Source organism: Piliocolobus tephrosceles, chromosome 11 (genome assembly GCF_002776525.5).
Source record: "Piliocolobus tephrosceles isolate RC106 chromosome 11, ASM277652v3, whole genome shotgun sequence".
Classification (NCBI taxonomy): domain Eukaryota; kingdom Metazoa; phylum Chordata; class Mammalia; order Primates; family Cercopithecidae; genus Piliocolobus; species Piliocolobus tephrosceles.
In genome coordinates this window covers 127,432,214-127,444,638 of record NC_045444.1, presented here as the reverse complement: position 1 = coordinate 127,444,638, position 12,425 = coordinate 127,432,214, and the positions used below count along the sequence as shown (strand labels likewise).

The following is a 12,425-nucleotide window of genomic DNA, read 5'->3' as shown; positions in this document are numbered from 1 at the left end:
TATTAAAAGAAATCAGATGTGCAATGAAGCTGTGAAGATTGTGACAGACAAACTCTCAAATTAACACACTGCAGGCCTACGGTGTGGAGCAGGGCTTCCTGCTTCCTGGCTTATTCGGGAAGAGCTCAACTGTATTCCCGTATGAAGCAGACCACATGACTCACCCTTCTCTTACCGGTTTTGTAGGGTTTTTAGCAGATACATGTGCACATGTAAGCACACACACACGCACAGACACACGCACATGTGCAAGTACACATAACCACAGTATACAACACACACAGGAACACACATCAACACACAGGAACACAGGAGCCACACACACACAATGCATGCATAGGAACACATATAACACACATGCACATACGACCACACAGCCACACATGTATACACAGAACACACCCAGACACACACACACAGAACTACCCTGAGGGTCCAGTTCTTTCTTCCACAAGCAGCTTTCTCAACATAAGCGCCCAAAAATGTTGTCACTGTCTCCTCACTGCACTTTCAGTGTACTTGAACCTAGAATTCACCCTCAACACTCACTGAAAATGCTGAAGGCGATGCATTGCCACACTGCCAAGCTCAGAAATCTGCTCCTGTGCCTACCTCCCCAGGCCTGGTAATCTCCACACAAGGGGCTGTGGCCACTACCCTAAAACATGCTCTCTTGGCACCTGTGCCCTTCCATGCCTCTGGCTGCTGAATGCTTCTGTGGGTGCCTCCTCCTGCACTCGGCCTCTCAAATGTCAGTTCTTCAGGGGTTCATCCTGGGCTCTTCTCCCTTCCTGACCTGTATCTGTCCTCTGCCTAGCTGATTTCACCCATTGCACAGGTTAACCTGGACTACGTGCTGACAACACTCTCCCCAGCATCCCAAACCCACCCATCCACTAGGGACTGTCCTTCGGGTTGGACAGTTCATAGCACAATGCTCAGTTCTCCCTTCCTCATGACCAGCCCCTGCCGTGTGTCTCAGCAGGGAGAGACTGTCCCCAACCCTAGGAACACAGACTGAACCAGTGACCGTTTCCTGCTGGGATGGCACATAACACTAGGAGAAGGCCCTTGGCTCCATGGGTCAAGGTCTGGATGTGACAATCATAATAGCTGTACCTTCCTCGCTACCAGCCAGAATAATGGCAACACTTGAAAGAGACAAAGCCAAGGGTACCCGGGAGAACAGAGCAGGAGCTCTACCCGCACTGCCCTGCATGGAGGCCTCCTCAAGGTCAGATCGGGTGAATGGATAAGAAGCAACGACTTACACACACAAGATGCCCCACACCGCTATGTCTGAGAGGGAACTCTGCACACACGGTCTCACCGTATGTACGATGGGGTAAAACCGTGCATGCCATGAGATGGGTTTGAGGATTACACACAAATGCTTGTAAGAGCCGTCCGTAATTGCCACCATGGCCTCTCCAGTATTAGTTGGCACTTCCACCTCCAGCCCTTGAACCCAATGTGTCCATGCCATGCTGGAACCTCCCCTCCTCCCTCCCTTCCCAGGCTGGTGCTTTGCTTGGAATGCTTCCTTCCTGGCTCTGCCCGCCTAGGTCCTCCCACGAGCCTCCTGGAGCCTCGCCTCAGCCTTCTTTCAGCTCATAGTGTATGAGCTATGCTCTTGCTACACTGCACACATTCTCATCTGTAGAAATGGATTTGTATATCTCATGACTGCCATGCTGTCCGGCACACACAAGGCAATCCCCCTGCACACACAAGAGATCCCCCACACTGGGAGTGGTGAGGTGTACAAAATGCACACCGTCTTACAGGGTAAGGTAAAATCTGTATGGGTAGGCATCTCAGTCTGTGCTGTTCAAACCAACTACCCAGTGCTGACAGCAGTGGTGGATGCATCGTTGGCACTCATACTCTGAAGGTGTGAAAGGGCAGCTGCCAGCAAGCTCCAGTAGAGCCTTAATGACACACATGAACATACATGATCTGACAAACCTGCATCTCAAAAGGATGTGTCACAAAGGCAAGGCTAAGTCCTCCTGACTCACTTTCACCAGCTGAGTGCTCCCCTTTGGTGACTAAAGCTCCCACCCACCTGGGCCAGAGCCCACAGCGCTTTCCCATACTGTTCTTCAATCCTTTTCCCCTTAGCTAGCACTCTTTCTCTACGTCTCTACCACTTCCATCCAGAAAAACCCACCAGTGTCAAGTCTCAGAGAAATCAAAACAAGACGAGATGGACATGGGTGCCAGGTGATTCCTAATGCCCTGACACAGGCCAACACTGTCAGCCTCACACAGTCCCCTCCTCCTCACCACAGCAGTGTCTTCCCCGCAGAGGACTCTTCCCGCCACACTGCAGAGACACTGCAGCAGCTGAGACCCCCACAACAGCCACCCCATCCTGCTCACTAGCATCTGCCTCCCCTAGGCCCTGATGTCTTTTTCAGCACCTTTTTTTTTTTTTGAGATGGAGTCTCGCTCTGTTGCCAGGCTGGAGTGTGCAGCGGTGTAATCTTGTTGCACTGCAACCTCCACCTCCTGGGTCCAAGCGATTCTCCTGCCTCAGCCTCCCGAGTTGCTGGGATCACAAGCGCCTTCCATTAGCTCGGCTAATTTTTTCGTATTTTTAGTAGAGATGGGGTTTCACTATGTTGGCCAGACTGGTCTCAAACTCCTGACCTCAGGCAATCCACCTGCCTCAGCCTCCCAAAGTGCTGGGATAACAGGCGTGAGCTACCATGCCCGGCTTCTTCCAGCACCTTCTAAAGCAGCACATCATGCAGGTGTGAAGGTGCTTCAGACCAGGGCTGCAGCTTCTGTGTGTCTGCCAAGCTGTCTCTGGTGGCAGCTGCACATCCTGAGGCTGGGAGCAATGGTCCTTATGTTAGAATCTTGCAAAAGTCACGACAACAGTCCTTTCTCGTTACACACTCTTTAGTCATTACTGTGGTGACAACATATCGATAGACAATTGTGATGACTTACACGTGCTTCCGATGGAATTCTAGTATCTTCTCAAGGCAGTGCTGCTGGCCAGGCAAATACTCGTTGGCTTTGAGGTGCTCTCGGTCCAGCATTTCATCGTAATCTCCTATTTCCGCTGAGATAGGATAAAAGTCAGTAATTCTAATGTTTAAATAAACTACAAGCATTTGTACATGTCACTGCATACATTAAAAGTAAAAAAAAAAAATTATCCCGAATTTGTAGCAAAATAATACATCCCTAAAAAGGCAAGATTTTGTATTTTATTTTTCCAAATATTTTATGCTGTTAAAAGGCAAATATAATGAGAAGTGAAGAGGATTTCTTGAAGAACAAAGGCCTGATGAGTAACTCCAGGGAGGCAAACATTGAATGATGAGTTTAATGTGTTTATTATTATTTTGACACAAGGTCTCGTTCTGTTGCCCAGGCTGGAGTGCAATGTGCGATCACCACTCAATGCAGCCTCAACCTCCCGGGCTCGAGCAATCTGCCCGCCTCAGCCTCCTAAGTAGCTGGGACTGTAGGTGAGCACCACCATGCCCAGCTAATTTTTGTATTTTTTGTAGAGATAAGGTTTTGCCACATTGCCCAGGCTGGTCTCAAACTCCTGGACTTAAGCCTCCTGCCTTGGCCTCCCAAATGTGCTGGGAGTATGGCATGAGCCACTGCATCTGGAGTATTATTTTTAAACCACACCTTAAACCTAAGTTGTCTCAAGATTATCATGATCAGGATGAAGTATTTTGTTTATTTTAGGATAACGTATTTTAAGTGATTTTTTCCTTCAGACCTTCTCAAATTTCTTGATGAATAATGTCTTTCTAATTTCATGTATTTTAAGGCCACAATGTCTTAATAACATAAAGTCCAATAATTTAAAATATGCTTTTATTTTTAGACAATCTCATATTCACAGAGAAGTTACAAGCACAGTACAAGAGTTTTTCCTCTGAGCCATTTGAGAGTGAGTTGCTAACATGTTACTATCCATACTTCAGTATGGACTTTCTATAAGCTAGGACATTTGATACGGTTTGGCTGTGTTCCCACCCAAATCTCATCTTGAATTGTAACTCCCACAAGTCCCACATATAGTGGGAGGAATCCAGTGAGAGGTAATGGAACCATGGGGGCGGATCTTTTCCATGCTGTTCTCGTAATAGTGAATAAGTCTCGTGAGATCTGATGATTTTATAAGGAGTAGTTTCCCTGTACAAGCTCTCTCTTGCTGCTGCCGCATGTCTCTATCAGCAGTGTGAAAATGGACTAATACAATATTCTTACCTGCAGCCTTGTAAAACTACCCAGATCAGGAACAGGGCCATGATCTGAGGCTCCATCCCAGATGCGGACCCTAGTCATATTTTACCAGATGCCCAATTATGTTTTTTACAGCAAAAAGATCTGGTTCAGTCATACGTTGCATTTGTTGCCATGTGTCTACCTGAGAAGTCTTTCAGCCAAATGAATAAGAACCCAAGTCACTTTGAAAACTTTAATTAATCAACATGTCCCCTGGTGGAGGACAGCAAACCCGTAATAAAATTTATTATTTGAAGAAGGTATGTCTGGGGAAGGACCAAGGAAGCTGCAAATAACCTATATACTTATTAATTCCTAAAATTTTGGACACTTTCCATGTCATATTTCCTGCATGCAAATTTCAGAAACATTAGTTCTGTGCTGGGAAGCTGTGGTCCCACCCCTAGGCTAGGAGCAATGTGGGTATTTGTTTTTCTATTCCCATCGCTGGGGGCTCGGCAAGGTCCCAGAACCTCCTCTTACACTTCTCATAGTTTATTTTTGAAGTAACTATAATTCTTCATACAGTTCTGAACCATCTCTTGATCTGTGTGAGATACTGAAGAAATGTCTTCTTTTTCCTTCATGGCTAACGCTTAACTAATCTGAGAGGGCTGTAACTTTTATCCCAGTGAGGCCCTTTCCAGGGTTTGCTGAGAGTTTGGTTTATATTCTGACTCAGACTGAATATGCATTGCTGGTAAAATGCACAAAAACATAAATGACAGACAACCCAAAAGAAGGAATGTGGCTACAGATTTTGGCCTTGGCCTGTGTTTGCTATGTGGAAACTATTTGCCTCAAGGAGTTCCACTTTATAGAAGTTAACCTTTAGCTTATAAAAAATATTGAAATTGAAACACCACATTCTATGGTCAGGCTCATTAACTAGGCATGTACATCAGCAACTAATTGCAGTTCTGAGCGTGGGTACATCTGTGCCATGGTAAGTGCATGCTCCCTGCTAGCAGGGAGATACTCACACTGCAGAAGATGGGACGTGAGAAGGGCTGCTGTGGTGTCAGCACAGGTCAAACGCTCTTCCAGCAGGTCCCTCTTAAGTTGCAAGGCAAACAAGTATCTAGAAGAGAGTTCAAAATAAGACAGAGATCAACTCCAAACGTTCTCTGAATGTAACACAGACATGTCTCCACAGCAAGACAGCAAATGAGCCCTGGGAAGTGGCAGTGACCCAACAGTGAGCAAAATGCAAGGCGGTCATGAAACAGCAAAGTCACAAAAGGCCTTTCATGAAACAAACAGTCACCAAGCAAAGGTCAGATGACAAACCAACTCAGCAGACTGAGTCACACACATGGGAGAGTGCACAGAAAGTGCTGAATACACTGAGGCACTCAGATGCAAACAATAAAAAGAAGAAATTGGCCGGGGGCGGTGGCTCACTCCTGTAATCCCAGCACTTTGGGAGGCTAGGCTGGGTGGATCACCTGAGGTCAGGAGTTCGAGACCAGCCTGACCAACATTGTGAAACCCTGTCTCTACTAAAAGTGCAAAAACCAGCCGGGCACGGTGGTTCACGCCTGTAATCCTAGCTACTCGGGAGGCCGAGGCAGGAGAATCGCCTGAACCCGGAGGTAGACATTGCAGTGAGCTGAGATCACGCCACTGCACTCCAGGTTAGGCAACAAGAGTGAAACTCTGTCTGGAAAAAAAAAAAAAAAAAAAGAAATAGCTTTCTCAGGCATATCATCTACCCATATAATTACACGTCTGCAGCCATACCTTCAAGGACGGAAGGTCACAAATTCACGTTACTTCTGTTAGTCACACAAAACTGCACTCACCATTTTGGATGAAACAGGAGAAATATCCAATGAAAACACAGCTTAAAGCAAGGTTGTATAATTTTTTAACAGACTGATAATATCTGGTCTTGGCTAGGATCTGAGAAACAGGCACTTTTGAATACCATTAGTGAGAATGTAATGAGAGAAGGCAATTGAAAATATTTATATGTTCATTTATTCCATCAGCAAATAATTACTGAATGTGAATTATGTTCTAGGTACTATTCTGGGAGCTGGAAATGCAACGGTAAGCAGGACCAACTCCCTGCCCCCAGTGGAATTCATGCCCCAGTGCACACTATTAAAATTTACTACATTCTCTTAATATTCAGGATGTACATACCCTTTAACAACAATTCCATTTCTACAAACTTTCCTAGAGTAATATTCCCATAGTTCTCAAAGGTATGTGAACAATGTTTCTTTGCAGCATTAGAGAAAAATTGGGGCTGGGTGCGGTGGCTCAAGCCTGTAATCCCAGCACTTTGGGAGGCCGAGACGGGCGGATCACGAGGTCAGGAGATCGAGACCATCCTGGCTAACACGGTGAAACTCCGTCTCTACTAAAAAAAAAAAAAAAAAAAAAAACTAGCCGGGCGAGGTGGCGGGCACTTGTGGTCCCAGCTGCTCAGGAGGCTGAGGCAGGAGAATGGCGTGAACCTGGGAGGTGGAGCTTGCAGTGAGCTGAGATCCGGCCACTGCACTCCAGCCTGGGCGACAGAGCAAGACTCCGTCTCAAAAAAAAAAAAAAAAAAGAAAAATTGGAAATATGGATGAATATGAGAATGATTAAATTATGTTACAGCCTAATTTAGTATATTTTTATATACAATATGGAAAAATGTCCACAGCATGCTTAATAAGTGGGGGAAAAGTCAACCTACAGTTCAATATGTATCATTTGATATTGTTTTATAACATGTAATTTCTTTAAAGTTCTTACAGCTGTGTGTTTATTGTACATCTATGCTTTCATCTGAAAGATACGTACTTACGCGGAGAATAAGGTGCTGGGTAAGCGGAGAACTTCTACTTTTTACTTATCTTTGTTTACTTATTTTTTTTGAGACAGGCTCTCACTCTATTGCCCAGGCTGGAGTGCAGTGGCACTACCACAGCTGACTGCAGCCTTGACCTCCTGGGCTCAAGTGATACTCCTGCCTCAGCCTCCAGAGTAGCTGGGACCACAGGTGCACACCACCATGCCTGGCTTATTTTTTGATATTTTGTAGAGATGAGGTCTCCCCATGTTGCCTAGGCTGGTCTTGAACTCCTGAGCTCAATCGATCCTCCCACCTTGGCCTCCTGAAGTGCTGGGATTACAGGTGTAAGCCATTGCACCTGGCCCTTAGCTTTATTTGGAAAAAAAAAATTCTTTCACCACCAACATGTATGTTTTTATAACAGAAAAAAGAATCCTCCACATAAATACGGGGGAGAAAGGAGTAACTATAACACTGAGTTACCAGCATGAGTCCCAGAACTTGAGACCTAGGATCCTGAATTAGGGGACACTTTGTTATCCATCATTTTCAGATCTATCTATCTATCTATCTATCTATCTATCTATCTATCTATCTAGATCTATATATATATATATTTAAAAGTGGTTCCCTCAAAAGAGACGTTTTTGGGTAAACGTCAGGCATTTAATACACTATTAAGATCTATGGTCATGCATAAAAATACTTTTTGCCACCTTTGGAGTTTAGTTTCCTAAGCCTTCAAAAATAAGAGGCTGAACTAATATGGTCTCTCCATTTCCTTGAAGTTGACATTCTATGATTTTTTGCTGTTAAAATGATATGCAGAAACCTTTAAAAGAGAGTTCATAAGACATCTGATTCATTTATGAGTACACTTTTAGCCAGAAGGCAAAAAAGTTACTGATACCACTACAACATCATAGTTCTCTTTTATATCTCACATTGGGTTTTCAGTTGGTTTTTAGATTATTCCTCTATTCTTCATAATATAATTGATACACAAACAAATATAAAAAAATACAAAGAAAAACCTTGCATAACCTTACTGTCCAGATGAAACAACTGTTAACATTTTCTTTTTTTTTGAGACAGAGTTTCACTCTTGTTGCCCAGGCTGGAGTGCAATGCGCGACCTCAGCTCACTGCAACCCTGCAACCTCTGCCTCCTGGGTTCAACAGATTCTCCTGCCTCGGCCTCCCAATTAGCTGGGATTAAAGGTGCCTGCCACCATGTCTGGATAATTTTTTTTGGAGACAGAGTCTCGCTCTGCCGCCCAGGCTAGAGCGCAGTGGTGTGATCTTGGCTCACTGCAAACTCTGCCTCGCGGGTTCACGCCATTCTCCTGCCTTAGTCTCCTGAGTAGCTGGGACTACAGGGGCCCGCCACCACGCTTGGCTAATTTTTTGTATTTTCTTTTTTCTTTTTTTTATTATACTTTAAGTTCTAGGGTACATGTGCATAACGTGCAGGTTTGTTACATATGTATACATGTGCCATGTTGGTGTGCTGCACCCATCAACTCGTCAGCACCCATCAATTCATCATTTATATCACGTATAACTCCCCAATGCAATCCCTCCCCCCTCTCCCCTCCCCATGATAGGCCCCACTGTGTGATGTTCCCCTTCCCGAGTCCAAGTGAACTCATTGTTCAGTTCCCACCTATGAGTGAGAACATGCGGTGTTTGGTTTTCTCTTCTTGTGATACTTTGCTAAGAATGATGGTTTCCAGCTGCATCCATGTCCCTACAAAGGACGCAAACTCATCCTTTTTTATGGCTGCATAGTATTCCATGGTGTATATGTGCCACATTTTCTTAATCCAGTCTGTCACTGATGACATTTGGGTTGATTCCAAGTCTTTGCTATTGTGAATAGTGCTGCAATAAACAAACGTGTGCATGTGTCTTTGTAGTAGAATAATTTATAATCCTTTGGGTATATACCCAGTAGTGGGATGGCTGGGTCATATGGTACATCTAGTTCTAGATCCTTGAGGAATTGCCATACTGTTTTCCATAATGGTTGAACTAGTTTACAATCCCACCAACAGTGTAAAAGTGTTCCTATTTCTCCACATCCTCTCCAACACCTGTTGTTTCCTGATTTTTTAATGATTGCCATTCTAACTGGTGTGAGATGGTATCTCATTGTGGTTTTGATTTGCATTTCTCTGATGGCGAGTGATGATGAGCATTCTTTCATGTGTCTGTTGGCTGTATGAATGTCTTCTTTTGAGAAATGTTTCCCCACTTTTTGATGGGGTTGTTTGTTTTTTTCTTGTATATTTGTTTGAGTTCTTTGTAGATTCTGGAAATTAGCCCTTTGTCAGATGAGAGATTGCAAAAATTTTCTCCCATTCTGTAGGTTGCCTGTTCACTCTGATGGTAGTTTAATTTTTTGTATTTTCACTAGAGACAGCGTTTCAAAACCGTGTTAGCCAGGATGGTCTCGATCTCCTGACCGTGTGATCCGCCTGCCTTGGCCTCCCAAAGTGCTGGGATTACAGGCATAAGCCACCGTGCCCAGCCAATTTTCTTTGCATTTTTAGTAGAGACGGGGTTTTGCCACGTTGGCCAGGCTGGTATTGAACTCCTGACCTCAGGTGATCTGCCTGCCTGGGTCTCCCAAAGTCCTGGGATTAAGGCGTAAGCCATCACACCCTGCCATCTTTAGATCATTCGTATAAAGAATCGATCTTTAATTCAAAATAGTAGCACAAAAGAAGTAACCCAAAATATTTCTGCTCCATAAATTCCTAAGGACTAACACACTGGGTACTTCTACCCATTAAGTATATTTTGTGATAAAGAAGAGTACATATGAGTAAAATCCATCCCTGAGAACCTTCTGAACATGCATAAGTCTATGTTCATTTGGAAAATGTAAGTTCAACATGACCCTGACATCCCATTCCATTTGTCATTTTCAGATTTGTACTGTAAACCTTACATTGAACTCTTATTCACATGTGTCTGTGCACGGGTCAATTGCTAACATGCTTCCTTTAACCACTCTACATTCATGACCACTTTTCTGTGTATATTAGGCTCACTCATTCTTTCAATGAGCCAGGTGCTGTGGGAGATAATAGGTGAATACAAGATTCCTGCTGACAACAGCTTCAGCTCTGCCAGCTCTTTACCTTGTATATTCTTCTTGTAGCTGACCAGGATCAGGTGGAAAAAATTTCACAGCTAGGCGAAGCACCACATTCTTTGGCCCTATAACAAAAAAATTTAAACTTCACAAATAAATAAGGTCAATCTTTGCATTTATTCTCTTTTCATATATTACTACATAACTGAAGTCATGCTTCCAAGTGGACTGTTACAGCAAATCTTTTCTTTTCTTTTTTTTTTTTGGGGGACGGAGTCTCGCTCTGTCGCCCAGGCTGGAGTGCAGTGGCCGGATCTCAGCTCACTGCAAGCTCCGCCTCCCGGGTTTACGCCATTCTCCTGCCTCAGCCTCCCGAGTAGCTGGGACTACAGGCGCCCGCCACCTCGCCCAGCTAGTTTTTTTGTATTTTTTTAGTAGAGACGGGGTTTCACAGTGTTAGCCAGGATGGTCTCGATCTCCTGACCTCGTGATCCGCCCGTCTTGGCCTCCCAAAGTGCTGGGATTACAGGCTTGAGCCACTGCGCCCGGCCTATCTTTTCAAATAATATGATATTAAGAAATTTCTGCCCAGGTGTGGTGGTGTGCACCTGTAATCCCAGCCCCTTGGGAGGCTGAGGTGAAAAGAAGGCTTGAGGCCAGTAGTCTGAGGCTGCAGTGTGCTACAATTGCACCACTGAACTCCAGCCTGGGCAGGAGAGTGAGACCCTGTCTCTGAACAAAAGAAAAAAGAAAAAACAAAGAAGCATTTCCTGTATATGAATTTGAGTCCCAAGTACCAATCACATATGTATAGAATTTTTAAATCTTTTGCATTAAGCAGGGATTACTCAAGGAAGCCTCAAAAACAAGTAGGAAATTGCACATTAAAATATTTAAATAGGCTGGGTGCAGTGGTTCACATCTGTAATCCCAGCACTCTGGGAGGCTGAGGCTGGCGGATCACTTGGGCCCAGGAGTCTCAGACCAGCCTAGGCAACATGGTGAAATCCCATTTCTACCCGCCCCCCTCTCCCCACCAAAAAAACCCCAAATTAGCCAGATGTGGTGGCGCATGCCTGAAGTCCCAGCTACTTGGGAGGCCAAGGTGGGAGGACTGCTTGAGCTCAGAAGGCAGAGGCCGCAGTAAGCTGAGATCACACCACTGTACTCCAGGCTAGGTGACAGAACGAGACTCTGCCCAACCCTCCACACACAAACATGCTTGCGCGCTCTCTCTCTCTCTATATATATATACACACACACATACATATATATATATAGAGACAGAGATACATTTTTTTCCCTAGTTTATTTATTTATTTATTTTTTTGAGACAGAGTCTTGCTCTGTCACCCAGGCTGGAGTGTAGGGGCGAGATTTTGGCTCACTGCAAGCTCTGCCTCCCAGGTTCATGCCATTCTCCTGCCTCAGGCTCCCGAGTAGCTGGGACTACAAGTGCCTGCCACCATGCCTGGCTAATTTATATTTTTAGTAGAGGCGGAGTTTCACCGTGTTAGCCAGGATGGTCTTGATTTCCTGACCTCGTGATCTGCCCGCCTTGGCCTCCCAAAGTGCTGGGATTACAGGTGTGAGCCACCGCGTCCGGCCCCCAGTTTATGTTTTAGGGAAAAAAATGATAAATGAAAAAGTTTTTTAAAAAAAGTTTATGTGTTTACACTTTTTTTTTTTTTTGAGATGCAGTCTCACTCTGTTGCCTAGGCTGGAGTGCAGCGGCACGATCTCGGCTCATTGCAACCTTCCAGGCTCAAGCGATTCTCCTGCCTCAGCCTCCTGAGTAGCTGAGATTACAGGCATGCGCCATCACGTCCAGCTAACTTTTGTATTTTTAGTAGAGACAGGGTTTCGCCATGTTGGTCAGGCTGGTCTCGAACTCCTGACCTCTGGTGATCTGCCCGCTTGGGCCTCCCAAATTGCTAGAATTACAGGCATTAGCCACCACAACGGGCCAGTATTAGTAGTAGTAATAAAAAAAAATTATTTTGGCCGGGCGCGGTGGCTCAAGCCTGTAATCCCAGCACTTTGGGAGGCCGAGACGGGCGGATCACGAGGTCAGATCGAGACCATCCTGGCTAACACGGTGAAACCCTGTCTCTACTAAAAAATACAAAAAACTAGCCGGGCGAGGTGGCGGGCGCCTGTAGTCCCAGCTACTCGGGAGGCTGAGGCAGGAGAATGGCGTAAAGCCGGGAGGCGGAGCTTGCAGTGAGCTGAAATCCGGCCACTGCACTCCAGCCTGGGCGACAG

The 12,425-nt window shown here is 45.2% G+C and overlaps 1 protein-coding gene across 1 annotated transcript in view; it reads right to left on the bottom strand.

Moving 5' to 3' along the window:
* The window catches only part of FARP2 (FERM, ARH/RhoGEF and pleckstrin domain protein 2), a 141,545-nt gene that overhangs the window by 79,758 nt on the left and 49,362 nt on the right, over positions 1-12,425 (bottom strand). Inside the window, exons 5-7 of the mRNA XM_026449083.1 lie at positions 10,207-10,285; positions 5,250-5,347; positions 2,962-3,076 (exon numbers count right to left, since the gene is read on the bottom strand). Coding sequence (XP_026304868.1) covers positions 2,962-3,076; positions 5,250-5,347; positions 10,207-10,285 — 292 coding nt within the window. The remainder of the gene's footprint in view (positions 1-2,961; positions 3,077-5,249; positions 5,348-10,206; positions 10,286-12,425) is intronic.